Source organism: Odocoileus virginianus, chromosome 23 (genome assembly GCF_023699985.2).
Source record: "Odocoileus virginianus isolate 20LAN1187 ecotype Illinois chromosome 23, Ovbor_1.2, whole genome shotgun sequence".
NCBI lineage: Eukaryota > Metazoa > Chordata > Mammalia > Artiodactyla > Cervidae > Odocoileus > Odocoileus virginianus.
Window position 1 is genome coordinate 4,145,913 of NC_069696.1, and position 20,537 is coordinate 4,166,449.

At 47.6% G+C, this 20,537-nt stretch overlaps 1 protein-coding gene across 4 annotated transcripts in view; it reads right to left on the minus strand.

The window, feature by feature from the left end:
- The window catches only part of SLC6A13 (solute carrier family 6 member 13), a 42,153-nt gene extending 37,341 nt beyond the window's left edge, over positions 1–4,812 (minus strand). For all 4 annotated transcript variants that reach the window (XM_070453195.1, XM_070453196.1, XM_020882148.2 and 1 more), the window contains exons 1-2: positions 4,727–4,812; positions 1,801–2,007 (exon numbers count right to left, since the gene is read on the minus strand). In XM_070453195.1, coding sequence (XP_070309296.1) covers positions 1,801–2,002 — 202 coding nt within the window. In that variant the 5' untranslated portion in view covers positions 2,003–2,007; positions 4,727–4,812. The remainder of the gene's footprint in view (positions 1–1,800; positions 2,008–4,726) is intronic.
- Positions 4,813–20,537: the final 15,725 nt, after the last annotated feature.

Here is a 20,537-nt window from a genome sequence, read left to right on the forward strand (position 1 = left end):
CCTGGCCTGCGTTTCCTTTTCTGAGACCCAGCCACATGTCCCCAGGCCTCACAGACCTAAATGGGCCCCCGAAGCAGAGCTCAGGCACAAACCCACTGGGGGACGCCTCCCGTAGACAGGGTGACACCGTGCTCCTGCCCTTGCCCCTGCTCCCCCTTCCTTCCCTTCCTCAGCACAGGGGTCCCCACAGACACCAGAATCCCTCCCCCACCTCTTCGTGCCAGTCCTGCTAATTCCCAGGCCAACCTCGCGGTCCCATTCCAGAGCGGCTTGCGGAAAGCAGCTCACCTCCTAATCTTCTTGCTGTGTGAGGGGCTAAGCTGGTCACCGGGTCCAGACACAGAGCCCCCAGGCCCAGCTTAGCCTCCCACCCCTCCTCCTCCCCGGACTAGCTGAATCCGACCACCCTAGGGCCCAAGGGTCTGAACAAGCTGTGGGAGGGTCCAGAGCTGGGTGGGGATCTCCTGCCTTCCCTGGAGATGCCAGCCAACCAAGCAAAGCCCTGCAGCTTCAGACTGCCGGCCAGAGAGTCTGGGGGAGGGAGAATACACCAGCCCATTCCCACCCACTCTGGGAAAATACAAGTTAACCTCCGGTCCCCGGGCCAGTGCCCAGCTGCCACCATCCTAAGAGTAAGAATGGGCTCAGGACCTCCCTATGTTCTCCTCCCTCCTGACCTCCCACCCCTACTCTGTGCTGTGGGCTTTCTCTCCCCAAAACCACTTCAACTGGGCTCACGCACAGGGAGGCCCCCACGCCCCCAGCAAGGGTGAGTGTTGCATTAAGGTGCCTAAAGTCCTCGTGGCCCACAAATCTCCCAACCCCTCAGTCTTTCCCTGTGATTTATCTCAGTATTTCCCCTCCTCCAGCCCAGACTGCAGCCCTACCCCGCCCCTAAAACCAGACCTGGGACCTAGTCCCACTAAGCTTTACCCACCGACGAGGAGACCTTCCGAACCCACTGCTCTGCCCAGAGGCCTTCAGCACCTGGGATATCCCTGAGGGCCTCCCCAGAGACCTGGCAGTGGGGGTGGGGGGGTGCCTAGAAGAAAGTCCATGTGGGAAAGTGACCCACATTGCTATGGGGGCAGTGGGATCACTGCAGGGCCTGAGAGGCAGGAAGGATCCAGAAAGGAACTAGAATCCATGCTCCCCCACCCCATACAAACATTTCAATGGGAAAATTATAGATGAAGAGCCACTGGGATCAAAGGAGATACGTTGGGGGTGATGTCACAGTGCAGGTGGGGTGGGGCAGGGGACAGGTGGCCCTGGTTTCAGAGTCTTGAGGCCACGGGACAGCTGGGTGCCAACATCAGCACAGCTATGGTTTCTGAGGCCCTTTGCCCACGACCTCCAGTCCTGACAAACACCTTGAGGGGCAGGAAGAACCGTCTCTGTTCACTGCACCCACCTGAGGTCCAAGGGCTTGCCCCAGGGCACAGGAGTGAATAGCAGAGCCAGAACCCAAACCCCCATCCATCTGGTCCCAGCCCACACCCGTGTTTCTCTGCTGCCACCATGGGTACCCAGGAAGTCACCCCCGTCCAGGTGCTCCTCCTGCAGGGTCCTGAGCGACTTCTCAGGGTTTGTCCAACTCCAGCATCCTCCGCATCCATGGGGCTCCCCAGAGCGCAGTAGGTCAGGAGGTGGAGACAGCCTTGCAGGGGTGAAGGGTGCAGTGCCTCTCACCTCTCCCTGTTTTTGTAACAGAGGCAGGAAACTTCCATCCACTGCCCAGGCGGGAGGCGCCGGGCAGGCACAGCTCTCCCCCACCGCGCCCATCTCAAGTGAACTCACCTCCCCCGTTTTTGTAGCAGAGGTAGGGGAACCTCCAGACGTTGCCCAGCCCGATAATCTCCCCAGCCACGGACAGCACGAACTCCATCTTGTTGCTCCACTGGTCTCGCTGCAGGGCGCCATCCTCCGCCGCCTTTTCCACGCCTGGGCACACTGGTTTGGTCTCTCCATTGCTGGTGGTGCCCGAGACCTTGCTATCCATTCCCCCTGAAAGACAAGCAGGGCACTGTGCTACTGCTGGGGGCTGGGGGGAGGGTGCCTGGAAGGAAAGCTGCCCCTTTCCTTTCCAGCAAATTCCCAAAGGAAAAGTGCCTGGGAGGAGAGTGACTCCTACTGCTATCTGCAAATCCGCACTCCCCTTGGCATCTCTGGTTGGTAAAGGTTGAGTATATATGTTCCTTTCCTGCTTCAGTAAGAAAGCAATGACTCTGAGGCCCAGACATTTTACCCCTAGAAGGTGCCTTGGGTGGGGGCTTGTGGACATGGGGAGCCCACCTGCCCCGGGCTGAGTTCTCCCTGCCACCCTACAACCAGCTTCGTCTGCGTTAGCATGTACCTCAGTCTGTCTATTCCATGTTTGAGGACAGTTGAAGGGATGGGATTTGTATGTATCCTTAAGCCACCGATTCTCCTTTGGGGAATTTACCCCATGAAGATGACTCTGACTCTATGTAAAGATTCAGCACTGAGGATGTTCATGCTTGTAGCAGTGAAAAACTAGAAAGTACATAAATGTTCAAATATGGTAACTAGGTTAATAAATTATGGCTCAGACAATGGACTACTATATAATCATTAGAAACTATGCTGCAGAAGAAAGACAAAGAGGTGTTCACAAAATGTGAAGTGCAAACTGTTACAAAATAGACCAAGTGCCATGATGATGCTGGGAAAAATACCTTATAAAGTATTTGCATGCATGAAAATTAGGATATTGACCAAGGCATTTCTCTCTCAGTGGATGGGTTTTAGAGATATTTTCCTTATCTATACTTTCTACATTTTCATCAAAAATATGTTTTTGTAAGAGGAATGTGAAAGCCAGCTTTTTTGGATCCTTGCAAGAAGATGAGAAAGATTGAGCAGAACCAGGGACTCTAAGATGAGCTGACCTTCCCAGGTACGCCCTGCATCGCTCTCTGAGAGCAGTGTAAGAGGAAGACGACCTGTCGGCTCCTTTTCTTTTCTGATGATGCCAGCGCAAGACTCCGTTACTGCAGAGACAACATAAGATGAACTCAGAGCTGCTGGCTACACCCTGCCTGGCCCTATTCTAGACTCGCACTGGGGTTGCAGGTGAGATTGGATGTGGTCACATTCAGAGAACAACTACTGTAGGCCAGGTGCTTTACATGCCTTTATGTCATTCAGTCCACGCAGCACTGGGATGTGACCGAATTCCCTCAGCTTTGTAAGCAGGGAGCTGCCCATCAGAAAGGTTGGATGACACATGTGCAGCCATGTAGCACAGCCGGGACCTGACCCCATGATGTCCTGCTTGTTCAGCTACCTCCCTCTCTCACACTGGCCGGTGGGTTTAGCAGCGAGTCTAATGTAAGTATCCCTGATTGTATACAGCGGTCCCTTCTCTGCAGAAGTGGGTACATGTGCTTCTTTCTACACGCACCCCTCCCACGAAAAGTTCCTGGGACAAGAACTTTCTCACAAGAGCCCCATCCGGCCACAACCCTCCTGCAGTTCTGTCTCCCCAGAGTGGCTGTCCCGGGGGATCCAGAAAGCCAGAGGGAGGTCAGGAATGTGCTGCTTATTTGATGAATGAGGGAATGGGCTCCAGAGACTGTGGGTTAAGAAGGAGAAACTCAAGCTGTTGGTCCCCAGAAGCTTCCCCAGTCCTTCTGAGATGGTCGCCTCCTGTCTTAAGCAGGTTCTGGGCCCGATGGTTGTCTTCCAATGATTAAACACTACCCCCCTCACTTCTCCACTCCCCAGAGACCCCAGGAGAACAGAAGCCTACCCTAAGTCTCTTAGCCGCGTTGGGTAGCAGAGGCAGCATCATACAATCGAAGCACAAGTCTATACTCACACCATAGCTCTGCATCAGAGGCCACCCGACTCCCGGGAAATGAATTCATCACTCTGAGCCTTGGTTTGCTTGTCTATAAAATGTCTCTTCACTTCATCTCCTGATTCCAGCTCTACTCTCCAAATATAACTACTAACAATTGCGCAGTGAATATTTCTTCAGACTCTTCTATATGCAGATGTGTGCGTGTGTGTGTATATGTATTTGGGAAGTTTTTCTAACTGTCCAAAGTTTCATAATCTACACATCTTTTTTCTAAATCACTGCCCATTCCAAGTTCTAAGCCGTAAAAGGGTAAGATAAATATGTGTTTCAGTTACTCTACACAGCACTTGACCAAAGAGACACCTACTCTCGATAGATTTATATAGGGGCATGACAGGATACACTTAGCCATGAGGATTAAACAAAGAGATGTATATATACATACATCTATTTCATATACATATATTTTTATATATATTTCATATATATGTATATATATTCATGTATATATATATATATGAAAGCACTTCATAGTATAACAGGCACTTGAATTTTTATTTTCTTTCAATCTTGTTTTATGTTCTTTCAACTCTTTTTTTTTTTCTTTCAACTTTCAATCTTGTCTCAGAGCAGAGAGCCTTCATTTTCTTAGAAATAAACCCAAATATCTTCCCCTTTCATCTGGGGTCCTCTTTCTCCAAGTTACATTGGTCCTTGAATCAGCAGCCACCAAAATTTCAGAAAGTCAAGAAAATAGCTAGTCTTCGCGTATCACACATAAATGTCATATTTCTAGGAGAGGATCCCAAAACCCTTTCATTGTAAGTCTTATGGATCCTACCCACCTGCAGTCTGACACCCAGAAGCAGGAGAAAAAGAGAAGAAAACAGCACAAACCTTAGTGTAGTTGCTGCCAGAGGTCCGGTCAGAGGGGAGAATTATCTGGGGGAAGGGGAGGTGATGGCTATTTAAAGTGTGGTTCCCACTCCTCTGGCACTTGTAATTCTAAACTTGGCCCAGCCCACATTCCGCCCTTGTCCCCTCCCCTCAGCTCAAAGGCTCACCCTCGCTCACCCTCAAGTGTGAGCTGGTAGGCAGCACTCTCCTCCTGGGTGACCTCAGGTCTCTCCAGCAGGATCCTGCCTTCTCTCTCTCTCTCTCTCTCTCTCTCTCTCTCTCTCTCTCTCTCTCTCTCTCCCCCTCAACTCAAGGGCAGCCATAAATCCACCAAGAGTAGGTGTTTCTTTGGTCAGGTGCTGTGTAGATTACCTTAAACATGTATTTATCTTACCCCTTCACTATTTAGGACTTGGAATGGACGGTGATTTAGAGTAAAGATGTGTAGGTTTATAGAACTTTGGACAATGAGAAATACTTCTCAAACATACACACATACACACACACTTATCTGCATATAGAGAAGTCTGAAGAAATAATTTCTGCACGGTTGTTAGTAGTTACATCTGGAGAGTAGGGCTGGGGTCAGGAGATATGAAGAGGCACATATCACTTCTGCTTTTTAAGCTTTAGTATTGCTTGAATTTCTAAACAATGTGCTACAATTGATTTCTTTAAATAGTTGTCTAAACCAACACAGAAAAGGACGTGCCAAGATTCACAGAAAAGCAAAGCCCTACCCGGGTCATGGTGCAGGAGCGGACTGATGGGGAGGAGAGGAGCGGAGGGTGGAGTCAGGAGCCCCAGCCCCACCAGGGGCCAAGGAGACACACTGAGTGTGTGTGGGGCTGCTCCCGCTCCAGGCTCCGAGGCCAAGGTACTCCAGGGTCTGGGTCCCACTTCTGACCCTTCCCAGGTTGCTGTGGGGAGCAAGGTGTCCAACCTCTAAAAGTCCTGTTTTCTCATCTAGATAAAGAGGAGCATCTGATGGATCTAGAGGTAGTTATATCAAGTGAAGTAAGTCAGACAGACAGATACGACATGATATCACTTATCTGCAGAATCTGAAATATGATACAAATGAACTTATCTAGGGTAAAGAATCTGCCTGCAATGCAAGAGACACAGGAGATGCAGGTTTGATCCCTGGGTCGGGAAGATCCCCTGGAGAAGGAAATGGCAACCCACTTCAGTATTGTTGCCTGGGAAATCCCATGGACAGAAGAGTCTTGTGGGCTGTAGTCCAGAGGGTTGCAAAGATTTGGACACGACTGAGCCTGAGCACAGACAGAAGACAGACAGGGACACCCCTAGATGTGGAATGGCTAAGACTCTGCACGCCCAGTGCAGGGGGCCCGGGTTTGACCCTTGGTCAGGGAACTAGATCCCACATGCTGCAACTAAAGATTCCACATGCCACAACTAATATCCGGTGCAGCTGAATAAATAAATAAATTAAAATATTTTTTAAAAAGACCAAAAGAATCCCACAAATGGACTTATCTACAAAACAGAAACAAGCTCACAGACACAGAAAATAAACTTATAGTTACCAAAAGAGAAAGCGGAGGGGGAGGGATAAACTAAGAGATTGGGATTAGCAAATACCCATGACTACATATAAAGTAGATAACAAACAACATCCTACTATATAGCACAGGGAACTCTCTTCAGTACATTGTAATATCCTACAATGAAAAAGAATCTGAAACAGAATATATATATACGTATACACATGTCTAACTGAATCACTTTGCTGTACACTTGAAACACTGTAAATCAACTATACTTCAATAAAATAAAAATTTTTTAAAAAGAGGGGAATATTCCTTACTTTGCAAGGCTGTGAGAGGTTCTAGGAGATCTGAGTACATGTAAAGCGTCTATAACACACAGCCAGCCCTTATTTATCCCTAAGGAAGTGTTCAAGGTCAGCAGGGACATATCCTGAAGGGGCGGGGCTGAAAGACCCCTGAGCAAAGCCATCTCCTGCTGGACAGAAGGGACGAGTCAGGGGATATGAGGGATGCAAGGGGTGGGATTGTACAGTCGTGCCAGAAATGAGGGTAAATCAGAGATGATGAGGTAGCATCTATTCCTCTTATCCTCCACCAGCCTTGAGGGCTTGGAAGCAAATCACGAAAACACAAGCGAGCCTCTAAGAGATGATTATTCTTATGTTTCTTCTGCCTCTTTCCTCTCCCCACCTATCCATCTGTCTGACTTGAGTGTGTAAGCAATAGATCACAGGGTCCTCCCAGGGAGGCTGCAAACTCATGCAAAAAGACCAAAAAGCAATGAACTCTCATTCTTACTCATCAGCTAGCCGTACTTACTACACAGTAAGTCCCCTAACAAACAACCAAGGCTCCAGAACAGAGTTTATGAAGCAAAGCACACTCTGGAGGAGCAGCCCAGGAGACCTGGGTCTCCCTCAAATTGACCCTGGGGTTTTCAAACACCAACATGCCATGAGCTAGTCTCCCAACAATTTTTTTTTTTTTTTGTCTCTCCTCAGAATGGAACAAGAGCAAATCAGTTTTAAAAGGAGCATAATTTGTTTCAGAAAGAACATTTTGAGTAGCATCGGTTTCAACATTGGAATGGGTTGGCAAAGGAAGAGGTGGATTCCTCTCCTCTGTGAATTAATGGGCACAGTCATGTTTAACCGCAGCGGGGAGGGAACTTTTTGATTCCTGTTGACCTTTTCGATCTCTTTTCAAAGATCATACTGAAAGGGAAGAAAGGAGCAAGTAGAATAAATGGGAAAAAAAAATCATGGTTTGCTAAAACTGGAACAATTTGAGCAAGAAAATGGAAAACGATGGTACTGGATTATAACCCAAAGAATAAAATATAGTCACAATTTCATACTAATAGAAATAAATAGTCCACTAAACAAATAAATGGGGAAGAAAGGCCAGCTTTTCCAGACAGTGGAATTCCAATGATTAAATCCAGAAGGAAAAAGAGAAATAGAAAATCAGCTTTAGACAGTGACATAATTTTTGTAGGCAAGTGAAAGTTGCTCAGTCATGTCCAATTCTTTGCAACCCCATGGACTATATGGTCCATAGGCAGGCCAGAATACTGGAATACTGGAATACAGAATACTGGAGTGGGTAGCTTTTCCCTTCTCCAGGGAATCTTCCCAACCCAGGGCAGGCAGATTCTTTACCAACTGAGCTATCAGGGAAGTTTGTAGACAAGATCCACCAATAAATCAGTGGGAGCTCTGGTGTCTCAGACGGTAAAGCATCTGCCTACAATGCGGGAGACCCGGGTTCAATCTCTGGGTGGGGAAGATCCTCTGGAGAAGGAAATGGCAACCCACTCCAGTACTCTTGCCTGGAAAATGCCATGGGAGGAGCCTGGTAGGCTACAGTCCATGGGGTCACAAAGAGTCGGACACGACTGAGAGACTTCACTTCACTTAATCACCAAGATAATAAGACATCAATATTCATATCCTGAATTGCGTGAGACAGTTATTAAGAAGGCCATAAGTTCTGCGGTTTTCTTGCCAAAATTGTTCTTCACTCATAAGAAAATGTAAGACACATCCAAAGTGAGGGACATTGGGTCAAATAGGTGGCCACTCGCTCTTCAAAAGTGTCTTGGACAGGGGACTAAGGGGGCATAATGATTCAGTGCAGCATGGATGACAGGTGGGGTCCTGGGTGGGATGAGAACAGAAGAGGGACGTTGATGTAAAAAGGCCTTGAGTTTAGTTCAACCATGCTCTACCAACGGTAACTTCCTGAGAAATGACACCACAGTTATGTGATTTGTGAACACGAGGGGAGGCTGGGAGGTGGGTATATGGAGACTTTGTATTATTTTTGCAACATTTCTATAAGTCTGAAATTAATTTAAAATAAAGCTTTTAAAAAAGATTATGATTTGCTCTCTCCCCCATACTGGTTTCCCCAAACAAGAGAAAAATAGACAGGGCCGCTTCAGACATGCTATGTCAGCACTGGGCATCCAGCGCCCACCAGGAGCACACGTGTGGTTCACTGGTCATGGTGGGAGGGAGAACGCCCCCCGACAACTGTCCGTGAGGGGCTGTGTGGGCCCCGTGGTGTCTCCAGCACTATGATATTCACGGGAACAGGGAACACAAAGGGTTTTCCCCTCAAGGAGACACAAACTCCCGCATCGGAAGCAGTTAGAGAACAACACAGGCAGGACTCGGGGCTGAATCAAATCACAGGTCAGCCGAGAGGGAGCGCGGCTGAGAGCTGTGTGGAGGCTGCGGGGTGGGAGTGAGGTCCTGAGGGGCCAGGCGGGCAGGGGGACAGAAGGGAAGGCCCGTGAGACAGGAGCGAGCAAGATGTCTTTGGGGGACATGGACAGAGTTTTACTAGAGAGGGAACTGGGGTAGGTGGGGCCAGATCACCACTTGGCCAGATTACTATCAGCTGCAATGTGAACAAAAGGTGAAAGTGTTAGTCACTCCATCGTGTCTGACTCTTTGCGACCCCATGGACTATATAGCCCGCCAGGATCCTCTGTCCATGGGATTCTCCGGGCAAGAGTATTGGAGTGGGTAGCCATTCCCTTCTCCAAGGGATCTTCCCAACCAATTCAGGGATGGAACTTGGGTCTCCTGCATTGCAGCCAGATTCTTGACCATCCGAGCCACCAGGAAAGCTCCAATGTAAGGATCCCCAGGCATGATGCAGCTCTGGGGGCTTTCAGGGCAAAGGGAAAGTGTCAGACGTGCAGTGCGTTTCGTGGAGGGCCTGCTGACGGGAAGACACCTAACGCAGGAGCACAGTGTCCTCCCCTGGAAAGCGATGCCAGCGCTGACTGCCACGGAATCACCTGTTGAGCCGTATCATTGCAGAGGTGCTGTCGCTGTCTGTTGTTTAGTCGCTCAGTCGTGTCTGGCTCTTTGCGACCCCCTGGACTGCAGCCCTCCAGGCTTCCCTGTCCACGGGATTTCCCAGGCAAGAATCCTGGAGTGGGTGGCCATGCCCTCCTCCCGAGCTTACTGGCTACCTATGTTCAATGCATCCTGTATATAGCATACATATAAACTTACAGTCTGGGCCCAGCCTAAGGAGCTCTAACCTTGAAACCTGACTCTAATTCACGCTCTGTCCTAAACACCCACAGAGCTGAGAGTCTGTTATCTGCTGACATCATTTCCAGGGAGGAAGGTCAGATCACAAGGCATCACTGACTCAATGGACACGAATTTGAGCAAGCTCTGGGAGACGGTGCTAGACAGGGAAGCCTGGTGTGCTGCAGTCCATAGGGTTGTAAAGAGTCAGACATGACTTAGTGACCAAAAAATGACAACAAATGGGTCCTCTCCTACATCATGTGACCCTTAGCACTTAAGGAGATTTACCTTCACCCTTAGCGTATGTCTTCAGCCATGGCTGGCCATAGAAACCACCCGGGGAAACGTTAAAAAGTCACCAAGGCCCGACTCCCAACCCTGAAGACTCAGCTGAATTGTCCTGGGGTATAGCTTGGACACTGGGGGTTTTTAGATCTCCCCCTGCATAACTCTGCTGGGCAGCCAGTCAGAAACCTCTGCAGTCTAAACCCTCAGGCTGCTGTTACGTTATTGCTTGTTCTGTCCTCAGGGAGGAGGTGTTACAGCTGGTCTTACATTTGAAACTCTATCTGAAAGCCATGCTCAGCTTTTTCCTCTCCAAGAGCAATAAGCACAAACCCTTTCATCTTTCCTAGGCATCCTCACTTCTCACCCCACCCACTGTTTCCTTTCCGGACGCCCTCCAGGCACTCAACAGCCCCATCAGGCCAGAGCATCCGGAATGACCTCCTGACTCCCCCACTCTGTGCCCTGCTGACCAGCTAGGTCGTGTTTGCTCCAGCCGTGGCTCTGAGCTGCTGACTCAGCTCTCAGTTTCCATCGATGAAGATTTTAGCAGTTGAGGAGCTCTGTGTTCACGCCTGAAGACTAGCAGGCAGGAGCCTGAAGAAGTGGCTGTTCAAACAGGGCATTGAGGCCTGCAAGGTGATCACTGTAGGGGGAAAAGGCAGAAAGGAAGGGCATAAATGGAAAATGAGGGACTTCCTGGGTGGTCCAATGGCTAAGACTCCTGCACGAAATGCAGGGGGCTCAGGTTCAATCCCTGGACAGGGAACTAGATCCCACATGCTGCAACTAAAGATTCCGCACACTGCAACTAAGACCCGGTGTGGCCAAATAAATACATATTTTTTAAAATGATAAAAAATAAAAAGAAAGTGAGGCAAGAGCACATTTTGGTGTGATGAAAACAACGGATACCCTGGGAGAGAGAACAGGAGCATTTAGTCCTCAACCTGATGACTTTGGTCATCTATTCCATCTCTCTGGCCCCCATTTCTCACATGTGAAACAAGAGGATAAGACTGGGTCATCTCTCAGTTTCCTTTAGCTCTGACTCCTCCAGAGCTGATCTCAATAGAAAAAAGAGACCGCCAAAAGAGACCACCTGCTCCTTCCCCATCTATCTGACCTACCCAGAGTCTGTCTCCCAGCAGCACCAGCTGTTCCAAGAGTGACCATCCTTCCAGTTCTGAGGGGCAGGGAGTAAAGTCCAGACGTAGCACCACTGGAATGAACTTAAGACAGTGCTTTGCCCTCTCCTGAACACAGAAGACTCTCAGAGTACTCAGGCCACTCAGCAGACACTTGAAATACTTGAATGAGTTAAAGATATTTTTTTCAGCCCCACAGAAAGTCATCCGTGTTGGCAGCAATGGCCCCATCCCAGGAAATTTAACATATTTCTTCGTTAGTCCTAACTGACCACCAGGAAGACCAGCCTCATCCCTGATTTATAGGTAAGAAACTAAGCTTCTGAGAGGAGGACCAAAGATGCCAAACCTACTAAGATATACAGTTAGGATCCGAGCTCGTCTCTCCCTGAGACCTGAGCTTTATCCAGGAGAGGCACAGACACCGTTAGTAAAAGTTAATGAAGCTAACAAAGCTTAAGTCTCACAGCCCCTCCCTTCCAATAAGTGAAGTCGCTCAGTCGTGTCCGACCCTTTGCGACCCCATGGACTGCAGCCCGCCAGGCTCCTCTGTCCATGGGATCCTTCAGGCAAGAATACTGGAGTGGGTTGCCATTTCCTTCTCCAGGGTTTCTTCCCGTGAAGAAGGAATTCATAGGGCCAGGACTCCATCTCAGGCCTATCTGTGCTGATCATGCTCGGCTGCCTCTCCAGTGGACTCTGAACTCTCTGCTTAGGGCCTGTGGGAACGACAGTGGAAGGATAAGACCCCCTCCGGACAGGGGAATCTTGAAGATCACAATCAGGTTACTCATCGCCTAAGAGGAAACAGACCGTAATCACCCCTGTCTCCGGACAGGTCATAAACTTTTTCAGTATCTATCGGGATGTAATCACAGGCTTATCAATTATTAACTAGTTGGAACGTGACCACAAGCTTATTGATTATTAACTGTTTGGAATGTAACTGCGGGCTTATTGATTATTGACTGTTTGAACACATAACACGTGAATGATGGGGTTATTGTAGTTGTATTTACCCTTCCTTTGTTTATGTAAGTCTCAAGGGAATTGGGGTGGTGGGTTTGGACACGTACACATGGGGTATAAAAGATTTTCACAAATGCTGGTCGGGGCCTTTGGCTAAGAGGAGACTCTGCCTTGGACCCGCCGGTGTAATAAACTGCACTCTACTATCTGCATTGTCCTTCTGAGTGAGTTTGTTTCCCGGAAAGCATGGCTATAACACCCAACCCAGGGATTGAACCCAAGTCTCCTGCATTGGCAGGTGGGTTCTTTACCACCAGCACAACCAGGGAAGCCCCATTTCGGTCTGAGGGCATTTTAAAACCGTGTTGGCTTTCTTCTCTGTGAATGATGCTGGAGCTTTAAGGAAATAACAGGGTGTGGCTTCCCCTTGTGATACTTGAATGTGGGTGGCTCACTACTCCTTCGTGGTACCCCCGGGGCAGGCCGGCTGGAGGGGGTTTCAGCCTGTAAGAGCTCCAGTCTTGTTCTCACAGACAGCCTTCATTCTGCCCGAGATCCCGGCTGAGGACCCAGCCCTGCTCCTCCGGCTTTCTGGATCACAGTCTGCTCTCTGGGCCAGAGCCTGTGGATGCTGGGGATTGGACCTCAGCTGCTTTTATAACCTTTAAAGCAGTGTCTGTTGAGCCTATGGAAAGGGATGACTTGAAAAGAGAGGCTAGAAAGAGAGCACTTTCTATACCTCAGTGTCTGTAAGATGGGTCCAGAATTTTTCACGTTTCAGTCCAGCTTCTTCTCTAACCCCATCAAAATATCCTGACAGTATTTCTTATCTATTGTTCCTTCATACAGACCTTAGTTACCAGATCCCTCTCCTTCTTCAGATTGAAACCAATTTTCCCTCTTTCCTCCCCTCTCTGCAAACCAGAGAGAGTGCAGAGACAACTCCGGAAAAATACAGCTTAGCAAAGAAATACCTTGGAAACTGGGAATTTTGTGTGGACTCAGACCATCATGTTTCCCCTCCTACCCCCACCCCCGCCCACTCACCATTCCCCACAGCCTTGACACCTCCTGCACGACCACAGCGATCTCACAAAGTGGAAAAATCTTTGCTTAGTAAACAGATATTATACAATGGTAGCTTAATTTGTAATATTAGAATGAAAAAGATGGAACTTGGCTATTGACACATAATATTTCCCAGATACATTTTTCATGCAATATTAGCTATCTTTGAGGAATGGTTTGGATAACATCTGTTGGGAGCAGAAGCATGGAAAAGCTGATGTTAGGAGGCTTGGAAATCTTCAGTCAGTTAAGTTCAGTCGCTCAGTCATGTCCGACTCTTTGTGACCCCGTGAATCGCAGCACTCCTGGCCTCCCTGTCCATCATCAACTCCTGGAGTCCACTCAAACCCATGTCCATCGAGTCGGTGATGCCATCCAGCCATCTCATCCTCTGTCGTCCCCTTCTCCTCCTGCCCCCAGTCGCTCCCAACATCAGGGTCTCTTCAAATGAGTCAACTCTTCGCATGAGGTGGCCAAAGTATTGGAGTTTCAGCTTCAGCATCAGTCCTTCCAATGAACACCCAGGACTGATCTCTAGGATGGACCAGTGGATCTCCTTGCAGTCCAAGGGACTCTCAAGAGTCTTCTCCAACACTACAGTTCAAAAGCATCAATTTTTCGGTGCTCAGCTTTCTTCACAGTCCAAATCTCACATCCATACATGACCACTGGAAAAAACATAGCCTTGACTAGATGGACCTTTGTTGGCAAAGTTATGTCTCTGCTTTTTAATATGCTATCTGACTTAGGAGATCTATCTATATATAGATATCTAGTATCTGTCTGTTTATCTAGATATCTATGGAAATATTTTTGACCACCTGATGTGAAGAGCTGACTCACTGGAAAACACCCTAATGCTGGGAAATGTTGAGAGCAAAGGGAGAAGGGGGTGACATAGGATGAGATGGTTAGATAGCATTACTGACTCAGTGGACATGAATCTGAGCAAACTCCAGGAGATAGTGAAGGACAGGGGAGCCTGGCATGCTGCAGTCCATGGGGTTGCAAAGAGTCGGACATGACTTAGTAACTGAACAACAAAAGCGTAGTTAGATAGTACATAGATAGATAGATTAGGTGGATAGCCATAGAGCCTAGTGCAGGGGGATATTAAACATTTTCCAGGAAAGAAAAGCAATACAACATGCAGCTAGCCCTGACCTGCTGAGGGGTAAACCTGCCATGGGTAAGTGGATGTACGGGAACTGCCTTTCAGTATCAGAGACAATCTTACCACCTTGGAAAGAAATGATTATTTATTCATTTACAAATGTGGGATGAGATGCTTTAAAACTCTGAATTCTGCTTCCAGTCTCCTCCCTGACCTTATCCTTTCTTTCCACATATCAAGAAATCAATTTACTAAGCTGTCAACTTACCCATTCCTAGGAACTAAATAGAAACTCTCAGGATGAAAGGGAAAGATAAAAGGAGAGTAATTTCCAAGATGAGGGAATCCTCCCATTTCCATATCTCTGAATGGAGCTCGGGAATGGGAAATAATAGGAATTTTTGCTGACAGTCTCCAGAAGCATGAGGCTGCAGAAGTGAAAAAAGAAAGACATACAGAGAGGAAACAAATTTGCAAAGACTCTTCATTATGTGTGCTGTGAATCCTATGAATTAAAAAATTCTAGAAGGTCAGATTTCTTCATCCAGAATTGTGATCTAAAGATCAAAAGAATGCTCTGCATAGACATTAAAAAGGATATGAACAATTTGGAGCGTGTTCAGTAAAGAACTACCAGCAGGGTCAAGGAACTCAGAACAGTAGAAACAGACTCGATGAGATTTGGGGATTTCTGTTTCTCTAAAACGCAGGATAAGTTTGTTCTACTGAATGCCAGAGGGTAGTTATAATTATCTCAAATTGAGGAGGTCTAAGAAACAGTTAGTCCAAGGGGAAAAGGTTACTGCTTTTCTTTTTATGAATATTCGAGAAACAAAGCCATTATCCTTCTCTTTCCAAATCTGACATGAATAGAATGAGCTTGTTAAGCTTCCCTCCTCGGGCACTACCATGTGAATTCGAGCAGGATTTGAGTCCCAGGGACTACGTGAGGGGGACAGACAGAGCCCGGTGACCCCTGCCTCCTGGGGATCATGGCCTCTGTGACCGCCCTCTTGTGCTGCCTTTGAGGAAACAAGGGGCCCAGTTGGGAAGCGTGTGAGCCCAGGAGCTGAGGATGCAGCCAACAGGAGGACACTTAACCCTCAGTCTGACAGCCCACAGGAATTAAACACAACCACGTGTGCTTAGAAGTGATCCTTCTCCAGCCAGTCTCTAACGGCAACTTGAGGACAGTCAGTGAGATCCCCAAGCAGAGGACCAAGCAAAGCCTGGCCCTGACTCTCCCCACAGAAACTGTCAGGTCATTAGAGGTGCTTCTTTATACTGCGAAGTTTGTCATAATATTGCTACCCAGCGATAGAGCACCAATGCGGTAGGTGTGTTATAGGTACACACACACACACACACACACACGGCAGTAGAAGTTTGAGATGACCACATTTACACACATGGAGACATGCGGGGTAGATGCTTCAGTACTTTCAAGAGTGAATGTGGGCTCTGTAAGACACATTTCTTGGCTAAGAAATGTAGCCAAGAGAGGAAGAATCTAAAGAAACTTGGCATTCCTCCCACCAATTAATTCAAGAAGGAATAAGAATTTAGTATAAATAAAGCTATAAAAGCACAAAGCAAAATCGTGGAGGTATTTTTATTATCTTGTTGAGGAGAGTCATTCCAGCCATGTCAGAAAAATCAGGGATTATAAAATTAAAGAGGTTACATTTATGGCATGAGATTTAACAATGTCTATAAAGAAAAATATAAATAAGGTTAAAAGACCAATGATAAGTGGTCAAAATTTTGCAATGTAAGGCAAAAAAATAACATCCTCGGTATACATGACTCTTACAAAATCATTAAGATTTCATTGAATGCAAAACTACATAACCATTAAAAACAATACAAATCTACATTTATTGTCATATATAAATGTTGATATTAAGTAAAAGAAGCAAGTCAAAAAGCACTATGTGGAGTGTGACCTCATTTATGTAAAGGAGTACATATCTATAGATAGCATACCTAAATAGATACAGAGAGCTGTCTGAAAGTAAGTTTGCAGAAATCTTTTTTTTTTTTTTTTGGATAAAATCTTAATGTGGTCATTTGGGCTTTGAAGATGATTTTTCATTTATTTCTTCTAGTATTTCTTAAAACAAATTTGCATGTATTATTTGAAAAAACAAGAAAGATGTTTTTCTCCCCCAGTTTTTGTAAACATTAGCCTGTTTATGAAGAAAAATCTGTATTTGGCAGAGAAGTTAATCAGACAGCAAAACATAGGTGAAGAAACACCAACATGAAAGATTCTCAGAGGAAAACAGCTTTGTCTATGGGATGGACACCGATGCTCTGTCATCACTTCCGGAGACACCATCTCAGGGAGGAAGCTCTGAGAGAGGTTCTGTTGCTGTCAATTCATGAACTACAACGGGGAAAGCAGACTAGAGGTATTGTTAAATAGCCTGGGGAGAGAATGGGAGGCAACTTTGAATTTGATACTACAAGGCATGTGCTTAGTCGTTCAGTCGTGTCCTACTCTTTGCGACCCCATGGACTGTAGCCCACCAGGCTCCTCTCTCCATGGGGATTCTCCAGGCAAGAATACTGGAGTGGGTTGCCATGACCTCCTCCAGAGGATCTTCCCAACCCAGGGATCGAAACCAAGTCTCTTGCATTGCAGGCAGATTCTTTACCGCATGAGCTACCATGGAAGCCCGCTACAAGGTATAAAGGGAAAATAATAGGATGGTCCATCAATTTTCATTATCAAGTTAATGATATTACATTAGTGATGGTTATGTGTGCTGGTGTGGCACATTGTCACAACTGTGAAAGTATGTAAAATATCTTATTATACACAGTCCTAAAAATCACTGGTTCCTTTTCATGCGTTTAGAACTGTGATATTCAACCCTGGCTGCATTATTAAAAATCTCCTGGGAGCTTTTTTAAAAACCCTAATGCTTGGGTCTAGAAAAGGCAAATCTGAACAAACCCAGTTTTCCCGACCGGGAGATCAAACCCATGTCTCCGGCATTGGCAGGTGGATTCTTTACCCACTGAGCCACCTGGAAAGCCCCTACTCTGGGATACTCTGATGCAACAGGTCTGGAGTGAGCTCTCCAGATGATTTGAATGTGTCACCATGACTGAGAAACACCAATTCAATTAGATGGAGCCACTTCCCAGAATTGCTCTCAGGTTCTTTGATATGGAGAGTATATAGAACTTTGGACCACCCTTGGTTCCCACTGTCCATCTCTAGCTCTACAATAGAACCTTGGCATAGTCATTGTCAACTCCACCTTGTTGGGGTGACTATACACACAGTTCCACTTTTAGAATGGTAGGTTGAAAGCTTAAAGGATGCTCTGAATATAGGCACTAAAGATGGGTGTGAAGTACGTTGGAGTTTGTTCAATTACATCCAGTGAGTTTGAATTTAAAGGCAAAGTCACAGCACATGGGAAAGAATTAATACTACACCAGAAGATGGAGGGTGAAGGTCGGGAAGTAGAAATAATGGCCGTCCTTAACTGTTGAAGGGCTATCAAGCAAAGGCAGTGGAACCAGCTTCATACCCTCAAGAGTCAGGATTGCTGTAGAAGGTCATAGGAGATGGATCTCAGTTCTCTCTAAGGAAGGTCATTACAATAATACCGCTCCAGGCATTGTGTTCATCCTGGACATACAGATGCAGTGATGATGAAACAGTCTAGCAGTTCTCCACCGCCAGCAGACATCCAATCACCTGGGGACTCGTCCAAATGCAGGTCGTCAGCCCTGCCCCCAGAGTTTCTGACTCCAAAGGTCCAGGATGAGGTCCAAGAATCTGCCTTTCTAATGAATTCCCAGGTAATACTGATGCTGTGGATCTGGGGACCACATTTTGAGCAGCTGTATGTCTAAATGTCACCAGAGCTCCGCGAAAGGACATCTGAGTCAGATCAGGAGGAGAGGAGTGACCCAAAAGACTTCTCAGCAGAGATTCAGTGTGTGCTGGATGTTTAAGAAAGAGGAGGTGCGAAGGAGAAAGGGTCAATGAGGACAGGGCAGTCCAGACACAGGGGACAATATTGAGGGTGACTGTCCAGCTTCCACTGGTGACGCTAGTGGTAAAGCCGCTGCCTGCTAATGCAGGAGATGCAAGAGACATGAGTTCGATCCCTGGGTCGAGAAGATACCCTAGAGAAGGAAATGGCAACCCACTCCAGCCTTCTTGCCTGGGAAATCCCATAGACAGAGGAGCCTGGTGGGGTACAGTCCTTGGGGTCACAAAGAAGTTGGACACGGCTGAAGCGACTGAGCACACACACACATCCAGGGAGGAACAGAGGCATGAAACTACATCTGCTCAAGTTATTTGTCAGACGTTTACTCTACACAGGATGCCGTTCTTGGTGCCAGGTATGGCGGTGAGGGAATGAAGTCCTTGCCCTGGAGGGATTTATGAACGATCATGTTGCATGCCACAAAGCCCCACGAGGAAGCAGCACAAAGGGGGGCCTCTGAAGAGGCAGCACCTACGCTCGCATCTCAGAAATGAGAGCTGCGAGAGCAAGGCAGAGACAGGAGCCTGACATGTTGAAGGAGACGAACATCCATGTGTGGGAAGCACAGGGACTGAGGGTGCATGGAGGCAGACATGTTTAATAAACGCCAGCAAGTTCCTTAGGACAGTGCGGTCAGACAGTTTGAGAAGTGAAAAATGTTAGTTGCTCAGTCATGTCTGACTCTTTGCGACTCTGTGGACTGTAGCCTGCCAGGCTCCTCTGTCCATGGTGGTTCTCCGGCCAAGAATACTGGAGTGCGTTGCCATTCCCTTCTCCAGGGGATCTTCCCAACCTGGGTGGGGGGGGTGGGTCGAACCAGGGTCTCCTGCCTTGCGGGCAGATTCTTTACTATCTGAGCCACCAGGCAAGTGGTTATTCTGGTAGAAATTTGGAAGATGAACTAGAGATCAGCCTAATGACCATCATGGGAATCCAAGTAGAGTGGTGAGAGCTTCAAGTGATGCTGCCCAAGGAGAACAGAGGAGATCAAGACGAATCTGAAGGGTCCAGTGACCGCCTCATCACACAGGGAAGCAAGCAGTCAGCAAGGATTGAGGATGGTGCACAGAATTCTGGCTTTTCTTATGGGAAGGGAATAGAGAAACTGGCTTGGTGATGGGAAGGTGGTAAGTTCAGGTTTTGGCACGAGAAGTTTGGAGTGACTAAAACAAACACAAGTGAAATGCTTACCAGTTTGATTAAAGAGTAAAACAAGCCTGGGCAGGCGAGACTGATACTGAAACAACTGAATTAAGCCTTAGTTGGTGGGGGGCGGGGGAGAGAAACGAGGGCATCCAAGGAGGAGATACAGGAAGAGCCTCTGATGACACCATCTGAAGGGTAAACAGAAAAGACTGATAAAGGGCAGCCGCAGAGAAAAACCAGTAGGAAAAAGTAGTGGCCAAGAAGCTGTCAGAGGACTTGTTAAAAGGGAACGCATGGGTGTTCAGTGTCAGGTACAGTGTGACGTGTCCACCGCACTTGGCGACACGTAGTCACTTATAACTTCAGTGAGCAGCCTCAGTGGAATGTGGAGAGTAGGGTCCAGATTGCAATCGACGGGAGAGGAATTTGAAAATGAAGCAAAGGAAACAGACGGGGCTTGGCTGCAAAGGAATGATGAAGAGAGCCGGGGAGGGAGGCAGGTTCAAGGGAGACCTCTGGATTCATGTGCTGGAGGAGGGGTAACTGATGGAGTGAGGTCTCTAGGGAGGAAGGTGGGACAGGTCTCACTGACTGGCCCGTTTGCCTATACAGTCTTGCTGCCCGAGGACAGACACCTGTCCAAGACAGATGCTGCTGGATGGACACATGATGGGAGCCGAGAGCTCTCCCGCTGGCTTCGGCTTTCTCTGTGTTATAGGATGGCTTCTGCCAAGGGGAGAGAGGGGGTGGGGTGCGGACTAGATGAGAGACCAAGGGCTGCAGCATCTTAAAGAGCAGAAAGGGCTGCTGCCCTGCTCTGAGTCAGCTCGTGGGGCGACCGATCAACGGCATGGGCTCAGCAGCATTCAGCAGAGATGACGTCAGCTGGCTGAACTGAGCCAGGATGAGGCCCTGCAGAGCCAGAGAGATGGAGAAAAAACAGACCATAAAGCTTAATGCCAGGTAGAAAGGATGGCAGGGTTCGGTC